At 44.0% G+C, this 12,898-nt stretch overlaps 1 protein-coding gene across 1 annotated transcript in view; it reads left to right on the top strand.

Annotated features, from left to right (window-relative positions):
- Nucleotides 1-5,944, top strand: part of STMN2 (stathmin 2) — a 42,363-nt gene extending 36,419 nt beyond the window's left edge. Inside the window, exons 4-5 of the mRNA XM_009471813.2 lie at nucleotides 1,587-1,778; nucleotides 4,599-5,944. Coding sequence (XP_009470088.1) covers nucleotides 1,587-1,778; nucleotides 4,599-4,658 — 252 coding nt within the window. The 3' untranslated portion in view covers nucleotides 4,659-5,944. The remainder of the gene's footprint in view (nucleotides 1-1,586; nucleotides 1,779-4,598) is intronic.
- Nucleotides 5,945-12,898: the final 6,954 nt, after the last annotated feature.

The raw sequence follows: 12,898 nt of genomic DNA, 5'->3' as shown, positions 1-12,898 counted from the left end.
TTCTCTGAGTCAAAGATCTGAAGAATGCTTGCTCTATTACTATCTGTTCAGCATGTGCTGTAATGGAGGTAAGAGCAAGGAGGAGCCTTTGTAAGGTGCCAACCATTTCAGTAGACCATTCCCATCAGGAGTGCTCCAGGGAGCACAGTTTGAGAAATGAGCCCTTAACAGCAACCAGGCCAGAGGTGAAAGCAAATGCATTAAGTCACTAAGATGGATGAAAGCAGCTTTTTTCTCTGATCTCAAGCAAGCTATTACAGCCTTGCAAAGCCAGATACGTTTTACTTCAGTGTCTTGCTGCAAGATGTTCTGCCTGGCTTTTGCAGCCTTTTCTAGAATCTGCTTAATTTGCCTCGTCAGTGCTTTTGGCTTTATGTGTATCTTTCTTACCTTCGTTACAACACTTGTTTTCTCCTTCTAGTTATATCTCACTCATGTAAAAGAGTTGCAGCCTTTTTCACTCCATTTAAAGCCACATGATAGAATTTAATAGGATTCATTATCACTAATTGTAATTATTGGTTGCAGCCCTTAATTTAGGCCTTAAGCTAATTCATTTTTACAGATAACAATGGAAACAGTGCATTGTGATCTGCACTGAAATACACACTTAGCTTCCTGGAGCCATATTTCATTCCCTGATTTCTGTTTGCTTCTCATGCTCCCTCTAATTTATTTTATCCAAAAGCATACAATGTTGTTCATCATTTCCAAATAACCCCTCTGAAACATACTGTCTTTTCAACTAGACTTGCCTGGAGGGTGGGTCCAATGCTCATCTTGGCTCTCTCCTAGGATTAGTGGTTTCATATTAGTAACTTCATTTAAAATAAATAACCAAGCTTATGCTTCTGAGCAATGAGTTTACAAAGAAGAATAACACAGTATTGCACATAGGTTGCATCCGAGTAATTCCTACCTGCAGTTTTCATCTTCCTTGCAAAATTTGAATTTTTAATTAAAAATAGCTTTTTTGGTTTTTTCTATAGAATAAACCCCTTTTTTCCCTTCCTAATCAGTGAGATGAAGCCAAACATAAATACCAGGGGGAAAAGAACATTGTCTGCATTGATTCTGTCTGTCTTTCACAACAGTAAACTTCAAAGCCCGTTATTAACTATTCAAGCACATTAAAGGATAGTCCAACCTAGGCGAAAAATGCACGTCTGCTCTGTCGGCAACCTCCTTTTTAACACTGTACATACCTTCAGCCCCCAGTCCCATAGCTCTATGAATAAAATGCTCATAGCTAAAAGACGGCAGCTGTCAGAGGTTGAGCAACCACTGCAGTAACCCGGACAACCCAGGGCAGTAACGCATGACAGCATTTCTTGTTAACAGAAGTGCTTTGGACACTTCTCTGCTGCTGCCTCAGGCACACACCTCACATTTAGCCAGTGCCTCTTAAGCCCCTGTTATTGAAGTTAATCTGGTTTATACACAGAAGTGATCTTTCCAAACAGTGCATGTAGCAACAAAGCAACAAACTTTACGCAGTTTCTAAACTCTGTGAACTGTTACCCTATGGTTGGGTTTTTTTCTCCACATAAGCATTTCATTTCAGCCACATGTCTCTCTGTTTCCAGTCCCAGGAGGCCCAGGTGCTCAAACATCTGGCAGAGAAGAGAGAACATGAGCGAGAAGTGCTTCAAAAGGCTTTGGAGGAGAACAATAACTTCAGCAAAATGGCAGAGGAAAAGCTGATACTGAAAATGGAACAGATCAAAGAAAACCGTGAAGCTAATTTAGCTGCTCTTATTGAACGTCTCCAAGAAAAGGTAACTGCACCATCACTCCTCACCCTAGACCAAAGAGCAAAAACTAATCAATATTTTGAAGAGATGTTGTGGGTAGCTCCTATCTCAGTTGCTACACTTGAGCAATTTTTAAGTCAGAGTCCCTGATGCCTGTCTAAACCACCACTCACAAGACTAAACATCTATAATCACACAATCACAGAATGGTTGAGATTGGAAGGGACCTCTGGAGGTCATCTGGTCCACCACCCCTGCTCAAGTAGGGCCACCCAGAGTAGGCTGCCCAGGACCATGTCCAGACAGCTTTTTAATATCTCCAAGAATGGAGACTCCTCAACATCCCTGGGCAACCTGTGCCAGTGCTCCGTCACGCTCACACTGAAAAAGTGTTTCCTGATGTTCAGAGGGAGCCTCTCATGTTTCAGTTTGTGCCCACTGCCTCTGGTCCTGTCATTGGGCATCACTGACAAGAGGCTGGCTCTGTCCTCTTTGTACCCTTCTTCAGGTATTTATATAAGATCCCCCTGAGGCTTTTCTTCCCCAGGCTGAACTGTCCCAGCTCCCTCAGCCTTTCCTCATAGCAGAGACTGAGAGATGCTCCAGTTCCTTAATCTTCATAGCCCTTCACTGGACTGTCTCCAGAGAAAGACTGATTTTCTACCTTTTAGGAAGTGCTGTGAACAAATGAAAGGTCACATGTTTAGATTTCAACTTTTACGAAAAGTCATTGATCAAATCAAACAGTTGTTCTCTGTAGTTCTTGGTTTCTCGGAGGAGAAAGACAAAAAAATATGTGGAAAAAATCTTTCCTATACATCAAAAGGGGCCTGTTCTTCCATAAGTCTTGCAAGTAAAGAGAGTAAATTTTCTTTTGGAGATCTTTTGGTACAGTCAGAGGAAACAGGTAAATCACAAACCCCACGATGCAGGACCAAGTGTGCCCTTCTCCAAAACAACCCTTTCACACAAGAGAGAAAAACATGCGAATAAAGATTTAGAAGTGTTAAGAAAAAACTAATTAGTTCTGCATGAGTGATCACTTGTTTCTCTCAATGATGAACTTTCTAATATGTTAGTAAATTGACCAACAGAAAGAAAATAGCTCTCAGTGGTTTTCAATGAGATCTTCTCCATAAGCACCTCTGTTTCTTTGTTGGAGACAAAAGTCTCACAGAGCAGGAAAGAAACAACAGAAACCAAGGATGATATTACAAGTGACTATGCAAACAGAATAATTCTTGAGCTTGACATTTTTGTATGAGATTAGTTTGCAGACACATACCCCAAAGCTTATGAAAGGGAAAAGCCAATTGGTCATCCTTGAGACCCAAAAGGAACTGGGAAGGACAGCTGAAGCATCTCTCCGTCCTAGGTTAATGTTAACAGACTGTTAAGCCCCGTTTCCACAGCAATATGATGGCATATGTGCATGAAATCCAAAGAAGGCTTCTGAACAAAGGTGACAATAACTCATTTGGGAACATTTTTACAGACCAGTAATTAAAAATTGCATGACTACACAGTTTTGCCAACACAAAAGTGAACCCTGAATATGCAGGAAAAGAAGAAGTGAGATATCTGGGTCCAAATCTTCAAAAATTACACAGAACTGTGGATGCCCCAAGGTTTTGGTGTCTAGAAGTTCCTACAATCAAAGATAACTTCTGCATACTGCAGTTAACAGGAGCAAGGAACAAGTCCCATACAAAATCTAGCATTCAGAGTTACGGAACTTATAAGAAACTGTGATTTACAGTCAGTTGATGCAATAAGCTCTCTTGGCCTGTGATCCATAGTTCAACTCAGACAATAAAAAGATAACTGTTGACTTTGGTGAATTTTTGACAATAAAAGATCCTCTAATGCATGGAAATAGCTAGGGAGTGCCTTAAACTGAAGTCAGCTAGGGATGGATGTTTGCTTCTGTAGTCGCTTTGTGCTTGTCATTTGGTTGTCTGGGGTTTTTTTTCAGTGATCAGACTCAAGAGGTAAAAGTCTGATAGTTTGACAGTTGAAAGGAGAGAGGCATAAACCAAAAGCCCTAAAACGCAGAAGTTGCCAAAAATACAATAGTTTTATAAACACCCCAAGTAGAACATTCCTAAATTCATTTGACAGCTGTTGTTCCTGACCACAGGCCCATTTCCACAGAAGTCTCTGAATACAGAGTGACTCAAATAAGTCTAAATTAGTTATGACTGCTTTTGTAAAAGGGAAGGCAGCATGGCTGGAAGTGGACAGAAGGGTCTAGCATTGACTTTTGGTAACCACGTCCCTTCTCCATCACAGCCAGAGAAAGAATGGAGAGGACAGCTAGCTTCATCGTTGTGTCTAAGGGGATGTTTGAGATGTTCAGATTGACCCATCTTGGTGGAACTAAATTCTTGGACCTTTATCAATGGTTCCTAAATGCTACAGATAACACAGTAACTAAAACTTTTTCTGCATACAGTGTGCAGGCAATTAATTCAAGCCCACTCATCCTCCCCTATATTTAGTTTAACATCTAGGAATTCAAAGAGCAAATGCGAGCGTGTGGCACATTTTATGCTGCAGGCAACACCTCTCTATGTGGGCCTTTAAAATGAAACTGTGAGGTGCTGAGGATTATAAGGCCATACCAGATAAAAGACTGAGCTCCAGAGCATAAGCAGAATGTAAGCGTCAAACATGCCTCAGGCTGGTCTGGTGGATGACACCTCTCCTGAGCTGCATCCTTTAAAGAAGGCTGTGCTGTGAAACAAGTTTTGCACAGGCACCAAACGGGTTGTCATCAGGAGGCTCCCTGGGCAGGTGGAATGAGAAAGAGGTTTGATGGTTTCCCTTCTTGATGTTTTCCAGGAGAGGCATGCTGCAGAGGTCCGTAGAAACAAGGAGCTCCAGGTGGAACTGTCTGGCTGAAAACAGCAATGGTGGATGTGACCCATCCCTACCATTAGTAAACTTCCCCTGCCTATATTATTATGGATCATGCGATATCAGTATGGGAAATGTATGACATGGTTTAAAAAAAAAAAATGAAGAACTCACTCAATAAAAAACTTTAAAAAAGAAACAAAAATAAAAACAAAAACAATGCGGTCTCTTTGCAGAATGATTTGCTTGATGTTTAAAAAACTTGGATCTTATTTTGTAAATACTTACATTTTTGTTAAAAAATACAAGTATTGCATTATGCAAGTTATTTCATAATCTTACATGTCCTGTAACAGGCTTCTGATGTTGTCTATTTCCACTCGGTTGAATTTGCTGGGTCTGTTCATTTGAAGCACCTCACGTCTAATTCCATTCCCTGCGACTTTCATTCCAACCCACCACGAGGTCAGTAGTAGTTCTATGGTGCTAGAGACCAGTCATTGCCTAATAACCTAGACTGCTTTGCCATCAATAAGCTTTGTTGAAACAGTGACTACATCACAGGTATCGTGACTTCACGTTCAGCTGTCCGAGACAAAAGGCTCTTAAAATGTAGTTTGTTCAAATGCAACTTACACTACAGGACTCTGTAGTGTGCTATATAATTGAGGTTAAATCACCACATGCAGTACTTGTTGCTTCTGCTTTTTGAGGTGAGAGGCGACAAATACAGCTGTGCAACAGAATGAAAGCAAGTGGGATCAGTTTGAGGCAAATTTAAGAGGCACATTGTACCCATCAAGCTATGACAAATTCTGGATGATGCCAAACAGCCATACAAATGCTAATTGTAAAGTGAGCTTAATTCACCACTTGAAAATTTATTGATGGAGCAACTACAAGCATCAAGTGGCTTTATCTGTAGATGCCATGATCTATGATACTTATCTGATGCTACCACATTACATGTGTAATAGTACAAGAGGCTACCGAATATTTCACCTCGAACCCATGAGCCAGTTGTTACCTTTTTTTTGACACTGCTGACTTCCATTCATCATGACCTTTACTCTTCAGTGTTAGCCAACCCTACCTAGTGACAGACATCTAGGACTATGAGGGCTGAAGCAGGAGAAATGACTAGACAGGGTGCTTGTGCCAAGTGCAGTATCACCAAACCTAACACATCGTCCCCAAAATAGCTGCAGTTTTGAAGTTGTCCCTACCCCCCCTGGAGGTTGCTGCCTGCATATTCTACTCTTCATTAGTGCTATTTTCCTGTATGTCATTGTGAGCAAGCTGTGATTAATAAAGAATTGGGGTTCTGTGAACTGAAAAAGGGCTTGTCTCTTCTCTCGCTCCATTACTTCTCTGACATGTGCCCATGTGAGGTGAGAACCTAATGTAGTCCTAAAAGCATGGAAATGAGACTTAAATAAGACCTATTAATAAACCAAGCCTATTTCTCTGCTAATACAGGACTAACCCCTGCTATGTGTTTTCCAGTGCTTAGGCTGGTTGTTTTTAAAGATTACCGTATAAACTGAGCCTATAAATGTGACCTCTAGCACTGAGTTCATTAAAAAAGAGAACTAGCTACACACACATGCACATGCACCCCTCCATCCTGACTCAATATTGGGAAAAAAAAGGAATTTGGGGGAAGAAAAGTGAATAATGTAGCTGTGGGTACATGCATCAATAGCTGCAGCAAGATTCTGGCTGTTAACAATACACTGATTTTCAGGCTAAAAGGGATTCATTTACAGGATTTATTGAAAAACAGAAAATCACTAGGGAAGCTGCTGAGCTGCAAAGCTAAGATATAAAATTGGATCTGACCCCATTTAGAACTGGACAGGTGATCGAAAATTACCTCTAGGATTAGTTTTCTAATTTAAAGTCATGAAAGTGGCATCGTTTACTTGCTCTTTCAGAGAGATGGCCCAAAAGCTCCAGATCTGCAGCCATCAGTTTCTGACCCATGCAGCTTATTTTATTTCAGAGCCAAGTTAGGTCCCTGGAAGACTTGACCCTCAGTCAAAAAGCAGCAGAAGCTAATCCAGGCGCAAGGCTGCAAGCTCAGCTCTGTGCGCAATGAGCTCTGTACCACAGAATGAGAGGAGTACTCCAACTTGTTATGGCAGCTGGGTTTCCTTGCCTAAATCCCTTGTCTTTCTGGGAAAATTACCAGAAGTAAACCTGGCAGATACACCGAACAACAAACTTTGAATCTAGATGTCATGAGCTTCAACATTGCCAAGCCTTCAAAGTTTGTATATTGCTTTAAGTACCAGTGAAAAAGGACATTCAGTCCTTTTACGGTCTGAATTAAGGTCCAGGGTCTTGGTTTGAGGGCTCCTGGATTTTGGTTTCATTTCCCAATGGCAAGTCACTTACAGTTTTCCTTGTCCATCGATTTAATAAGCTCTGGTCGTGCTTCAAGCCCTTTTCCTGTTTGTCCTGCTGGCTGTGCTTGCTCGGAGAACAGGCCAAGGACAAAGCTCTGATGCTGAGACCAAGTAGGGCAGCCTGCCTTGCCACCATGGGGCTAAACTCTCTTCCCCCACAAACGAGGGTGTCCACACCCCAAGTGCCAGTTGGGATGGTCCCTGGCACATGTTCACCCCAGCACAGACCTGGCCATTGCCTGGAAAATGCTTCTCCACAGGTACCAAGACTGCACCAGGGAAATGAGTGAAGAACAAGAGAGCATGAGCACTGTAGACCCACGTCAGAGCCCATGCTCTGCTCCTGTTCATTTGGATCTTTCAACAGTTGTGGGTCTAGGGTTCATTTTATTAAGATATAGCTATATTTTGAAAGCCTGCTTGCAAATACACTGCATATTTAATCTATAATAACAAAAAGAAATACCCAGAGAGCTGCAGCATGGCCATTTCCTTATATTACTCCTGTTCCCTTATATTATATCCCTATATTTTGCTTTAGTACTGCTTTCCTAGCTCCTCCCTGCTTGTGTTAGCAAAAGCGTATTTGTGCCATGGATCTCTCATGTGGACTTGCAGATTAGAGATCTCCTTGAAAAGTAATAAAATATTCAAAACATCCATTTTTAAAGTATTACCATTCTGGCTACTTGAAATATCTCAGTTTATTTTTTCATTCAACGACAAGTGGAGTGCTCAGGACTTTTAGATTAAAAAAATTAGGCCCCATCTTTGATTAACTGTAGATGCCCAACTACATGCTGTGAGCTTTGAGCAGCTGATGCTGCAATGCAGAGCATTTTCCACAGGCTGCCTGAAACCCCCCGAAGGACGGGGGGGAGCCTGGAGTGCCAGCATTGCACCATGCAGATGCTCCCTCCTCTTACTGAAGTGTATATCTGATGGCTCAGCAGCGGGGCAGAGCTGTGCAGCACGCCAAGAAAGGCCATTCTGACCTGCGGCCTCCGCAGGTCCCAGGGCTGCCCCTCCGAGGGTGGGGAGGGCTCGGGTTCCTGTTAGCTAACCCATCGGTTATGTCCAGGCTGCCACGAGGAGGCCGCCCGAGTAATCAAAGAGGAACAATTCAAAACTGTCACGGTTCATGTGTCATGACATTTACGGTCAAACCAAGTCAAACATTTCCAAAGTCAGGAGGCTTGGATGTAGGGTTTAAACCCATCGCTGATCCAGAAGGGTTTAAACCCATCGCTGATCCAGAACTTGAAAACAATGCCTTTTTTCCTTTTGTTATCACGCTTCTTGTCACGTGGAGGTGGGTTTTGGTTTTTTTTTTTTTTGAATGACTGGAACAAAATCCTAACCCTTCTGTAGCCAAACAGCAATGTCTGTCTGTTCCTTCACTCCAGAATTCCCAAGCATGTGACTGATGTACAGCAATGTGCTACAGACACGCGTGCAGAGTTGTCTACCTCTCTGCCTTGCAGCAGTCCTTTCAGAGGGACGGGCTCTGTGATCAGTGTAGGAAAGAGCTGTACTCCCAGTGCCTTAAACCATACAGAGAAGTACTTCTTACTCCTCTCCCAGGAGAGGGACATGGTCTAAAACCTACATTTAGGGCAGCATGAACAAGTTCTTTCTCATCCAACTGTTGCCAGATCCCATCATCTCGAATCAAACCCTCTCATCAGGTTTTTGGTGGAGAGGAGAGAGGATTGCACGGGAAGAGGCAGGCACTACCTCCATCTTGCAGCACATGCCCCATTCTGAGCATATTTCAGCAGTGGAAGGAGGCAGCCGTTCACACAGCAGAAGGGATATTGCGAGGGGGGTAATGGGAGAATTTTAGATGATCTTTCCCGTGCCTCAGGGCTGGTGCCGCAGTGCTGCTGGTGCAATAGCGCCATGCAGTGGTCAGTCTTAATAATGGGGATCATCTCTAAATACACCAGGGATTGCAAGGATTTCCTCTGAAGGATATCCATTTTGTCTGCTGCACAGTTTACACTAGGTCTTTATATAAGCTAGATGGTGGCTCTGAAGTCTGAAGACTGAGTCCAGACAGTTTCAGGTTTAACTCCACTGTAACATGAGTGGCATGACCATGGATAGCTGTAAGAACAAAAAGGGCTGATATTTTTGTGTGGAGCAAGGAGTAGCCAGAATTACAACTCTTGCAACACCACCGTCAGAAACTTTCATGACTATGAGAATATCCGCATTACTGAAACTTCAAACATGTCTAGAAAGCAATAGATAATACACAGCAGCCAGCTCAAAAGAAAAACCGAAGACATGATAAAAGCAATGTCAGAAGTACAGGGAAGAGCAAGAGAAACTAGCAACAAAAATCATCAGCAGGTCAGAGACTGAATGAACCATGAAACAACTCTCACATTTGAAAAGTAGACTTCATCTCCCAGCAGAGGAGAGAGGATGGTCACCGTTGAAGCTGTCTCCCTTGAAAAACACTGAACTCTTTCTCCACCCCCACCCCAACACTTGGAACTAGGGCACAAGACAGAGGAGCCTAAAATCCAGCCTACAGTATAGATGTAAATGTAACCCATAGCTCTGTGAGCAGCAGAAACCAGAGTATGCTATGGACTCCGCATGGATTAGGGTTCTCCAGTGTACAATAGAATGCCTGTGCTTCAGCATTCCTAACTTCAGTGTTACGCTGATGCGCTGATAGCACCCGAGCTTTAACTTTTCCTCTGGGGAAATGAAAGGAGGTTCCTTTTTCTATTCAAATGTCCACAACGACCATAGGAATGCATATAATTGATAATTTACTTAGGGAAGCATTCACCTTCCTCAAGTTTACAATGTGATGCCATGCTCCCTTTCTTTTGAGTGGCAGTAAATAGCTGCTGGAAAATGTCTTCCTACTGTAACAGGTTGGCTTTGGCCAAATGGGTTCCAGAAAAGGAAGCTCCTGAGCAGCTCCTGAAAATGGAGGACATGAAAGACATTAGCCAAGAGGCAGCCAACACAAGTGTGATATAAAGAAACAGCTGAGCTTCAACTTAAATTTCTTTTATCTATTATAGTTGCAACAGACTTTTAAACAAACTTTGGAAAACAAGTACACCATAATAAAATAAATTTTAAAAACATTAACTCTTAAAATATATAATTTTCCAAAGAATCTTTTAGATAACAGTTTCCACAGGTTCACAGTTCACAAAAAATCCCCATGTACAACTGCTGGTCACCAGAAGAGGGCAAGCTCTGATTATTTAACAGACAACTACAGACGGTAAGTTTTACTTCAAAAAGCCTGTCAGGTTGTGCTCTACCCTGAAATCCTGCTTTACAGCATCGTGGAGATTGATGTTCTATATTTGCCCTAAAATCTGGATTCGGCTTTATATGCAACATAAAAGACAGTACTTTTTCTTTGGGCAAAATTCATTACTTTTGGCTAGATTTCCTTAAGAATACAGCACTGGGCAGGCATTGTGTAAGCTAAAGGATAAGGTAGCCATATGAATAAACAGGTTAAAATTAGCTGCTCTGTTAGTCTGGAGTTTAGGAGCTGATTCCTAGTCCCCAGGGAGTCTGAACCAGCCCTCCTGAGTGCAGGATGGAAGCAGGAAAACCTCATTGCTTTTCAGCTGGATTTCAAGCAGGCTAGGAAAGGTGATGCTCACAGCAGAAGCAACCAGACTCAGCAGCTGGGACACCCCTTCCCGCGCTGTGTTTTACACTTACACGTTTGCAGATGATGAAAAGACTGGTGGACCGCTGTGGCATGTGAACAGCTCTCAGTGAACCACGAACTGGTTACCCAGATTGCAGATTATTCCTGACATAGTTATTAGCTTGGGAGCAGCACCAGATAAATGCAAATCTTCTGCTTCCAGGGACAGGTTTCAAAGCAGCATAGCTGCTTGCTCACAAAACACAGCCTGTGCCTGAATTAACAGCTTCTGTTAGACTTTTAGAAGTCCCCATGAAGGGCCAGCTCAGTTTTCCTTGTGCATGCTCCTAGGACACCCTACCAATGCTGGAGGAAGCCCGACTCGACCCAGCCTGGTGTGTCAGCTTGGGTCCCTGCCTGCCCAGCCACAGCCTGCAGCAGAGCTCTAGGGGAAGGAGAAGACATCCCCTGTGTGCTGCGGGGAAGGAGGATGCTGCCGGCTGCCACTGGGAGACAGCAGAAAATGCGGCAGCAGCACCCGAGTTGGGGGAAGATAAGGGTGAAGCTGAGGATGCCACTTCTGCTTTGAGTCCGCCCTGGCCCTGGGACCTCAGGAGGGGTCCTGTGGGAATGAGGGCTGTGCATGGGGTCACAGGGCGTCCTGGGACCTGCGCCCTGGAGCCATCCAAGATGCTCTCCAGCACTGAGACCGCTGTGTGGGTGTGTGGCCCTCTGCGCCACAGCTCACAACAGGTCATCAGCCTTGGGCATTATTTGCGTCTCCTGGCCAGCTGTTGGCTCCATATTAGAGCCGACTGTAGAAATTACGCTACTTTTTTATTTTTCAGTGCATTTTTACCCTCCTGCTTTATGCAATAATCAAATGCTTGGGCTAGTTTTAAAAAAGTTAGTATTTTCCTATGAAAGGATTCATAATGACCTTTGAAGCCAGGCAGGCATCTCTGTTCTCTCAGGAGGCTACCTCCGTAGCTTTGATACAGCTCATCAGCAAACCAAGCTGGAATTTACAACACTGAAATTAGAGAGATTCTTCCTTATTATTTCCCATTATTTTTATGGTTATCCAAAGTTGCTAGTCTCTCCACATCAAGGCTGAAAAGAGATTTTTTTTTTCTTTCAAAGCTACTTAGGTGCGGAGGACTAGGAGGAGACAATAAAAATAAAAGAGCCACCTACTATCATTCCTCCCTACCTAATCATTTAACCAAGAAGTTGGTAACTCAGACATCTTCTTCCATGGCTCTGGAACATGGAGAGTTTACAGTGTTGCCAGGCACACTTTTGGCCAGTGCAAGCTGCTGCTGTGCCTGGCAGGTCCCAGGCAGGGTTGGGGAGCCCCACGTTCCTACCAGGCAGCCTGCACGCAGCTGCACTGTTTGGACACTGTGATTATTTACTGAGGCACGGGCTGGTTGCACCATTTGGCCTCCATGCCGAGGTACATTTAATGCTCATAGATGTAGCAAGCGGTCTTGGCTATACAAAGTCCTTTGCACTGCCCAAGGCATCTGCTGGCTCTTGCAGTACATGTGCAAGGATGTATCCAAGCAGCCCTAAGCTCCCTGGCCTGGGCTCAGGGCCGGCTGAGCTCAGCCAGCTTCAAAGCAAAATCCCCCCAGCCAAGCAACTCCATGCTGGGAGTCCCAGGACACACCAGTGCAAGCGCTCAGCTTCAGCTCACTGCTGGCTCGGCTCAGCCGGTGCGGAGGGCAGGTAGAGCCACCACGGCTGAGCAGGTCCCTGCAGACCCCGGAGTCAAGGCAAAGCTGGCACTTTGTTCTCCACCAAACTCTGGCTCTTTTTCTCCCAGCACAGCAGGTTCCTCTGGTCAAGGCTTCCCATGTCGTGGTTCTCCACTCTTCCTGCAGCCAGGCTGGCTGCTTCTGTCTTTTTCTACCACAGCCCAATTAGTCCTTGGGGTTTTTTGTGAGTATTAAAGTGGACTTGATTCCCTCTCTCCTCCAGGAGGCACTGGGTAAGTCCAGTCAGCTGCCGCAATGCTGAGGCTGACTCCCAGAGCCACTCAGCCACCTCCTTCCCTTCGCTGCACCTCTGCACCAAGACCTCGCCAAAGGCAGATAGGAAGGGAAGGGTGTGGGCAGCACTTGTGGGCCTGTCCTGTAGCTCCGAGCAGGGCTCCCCAACACATTGACTGATTTTTTAAGCTTTTCCAGACTCCTCCTACTGTTTTCCTCTGAATTAAGCAAGTA

Source organism: Nipponia nippon, unplaced genomic scaffold (genome assembly GCF_047370975.1).
Source record: "Nipponia nippon isolate SJK-2023a ecotype South Korea unplaced genomic scaffold, ASM4737097v1 scaffold_1, whole genome shotgun sequence".
In the NCBI taxonomy this organism is placed as follows: domain Eukaryota; kingdom Metazoa; phylum Chordata; class Aves; order Pelecaniformes; family Threskiornithidae; genus Nipponia; species Nipponia nippon.
The sequence above is the reverse complement of the archived record's forward strand: the minus strand, read 5'-3'. Positions and strand labels throughout refer to the sequence as shown.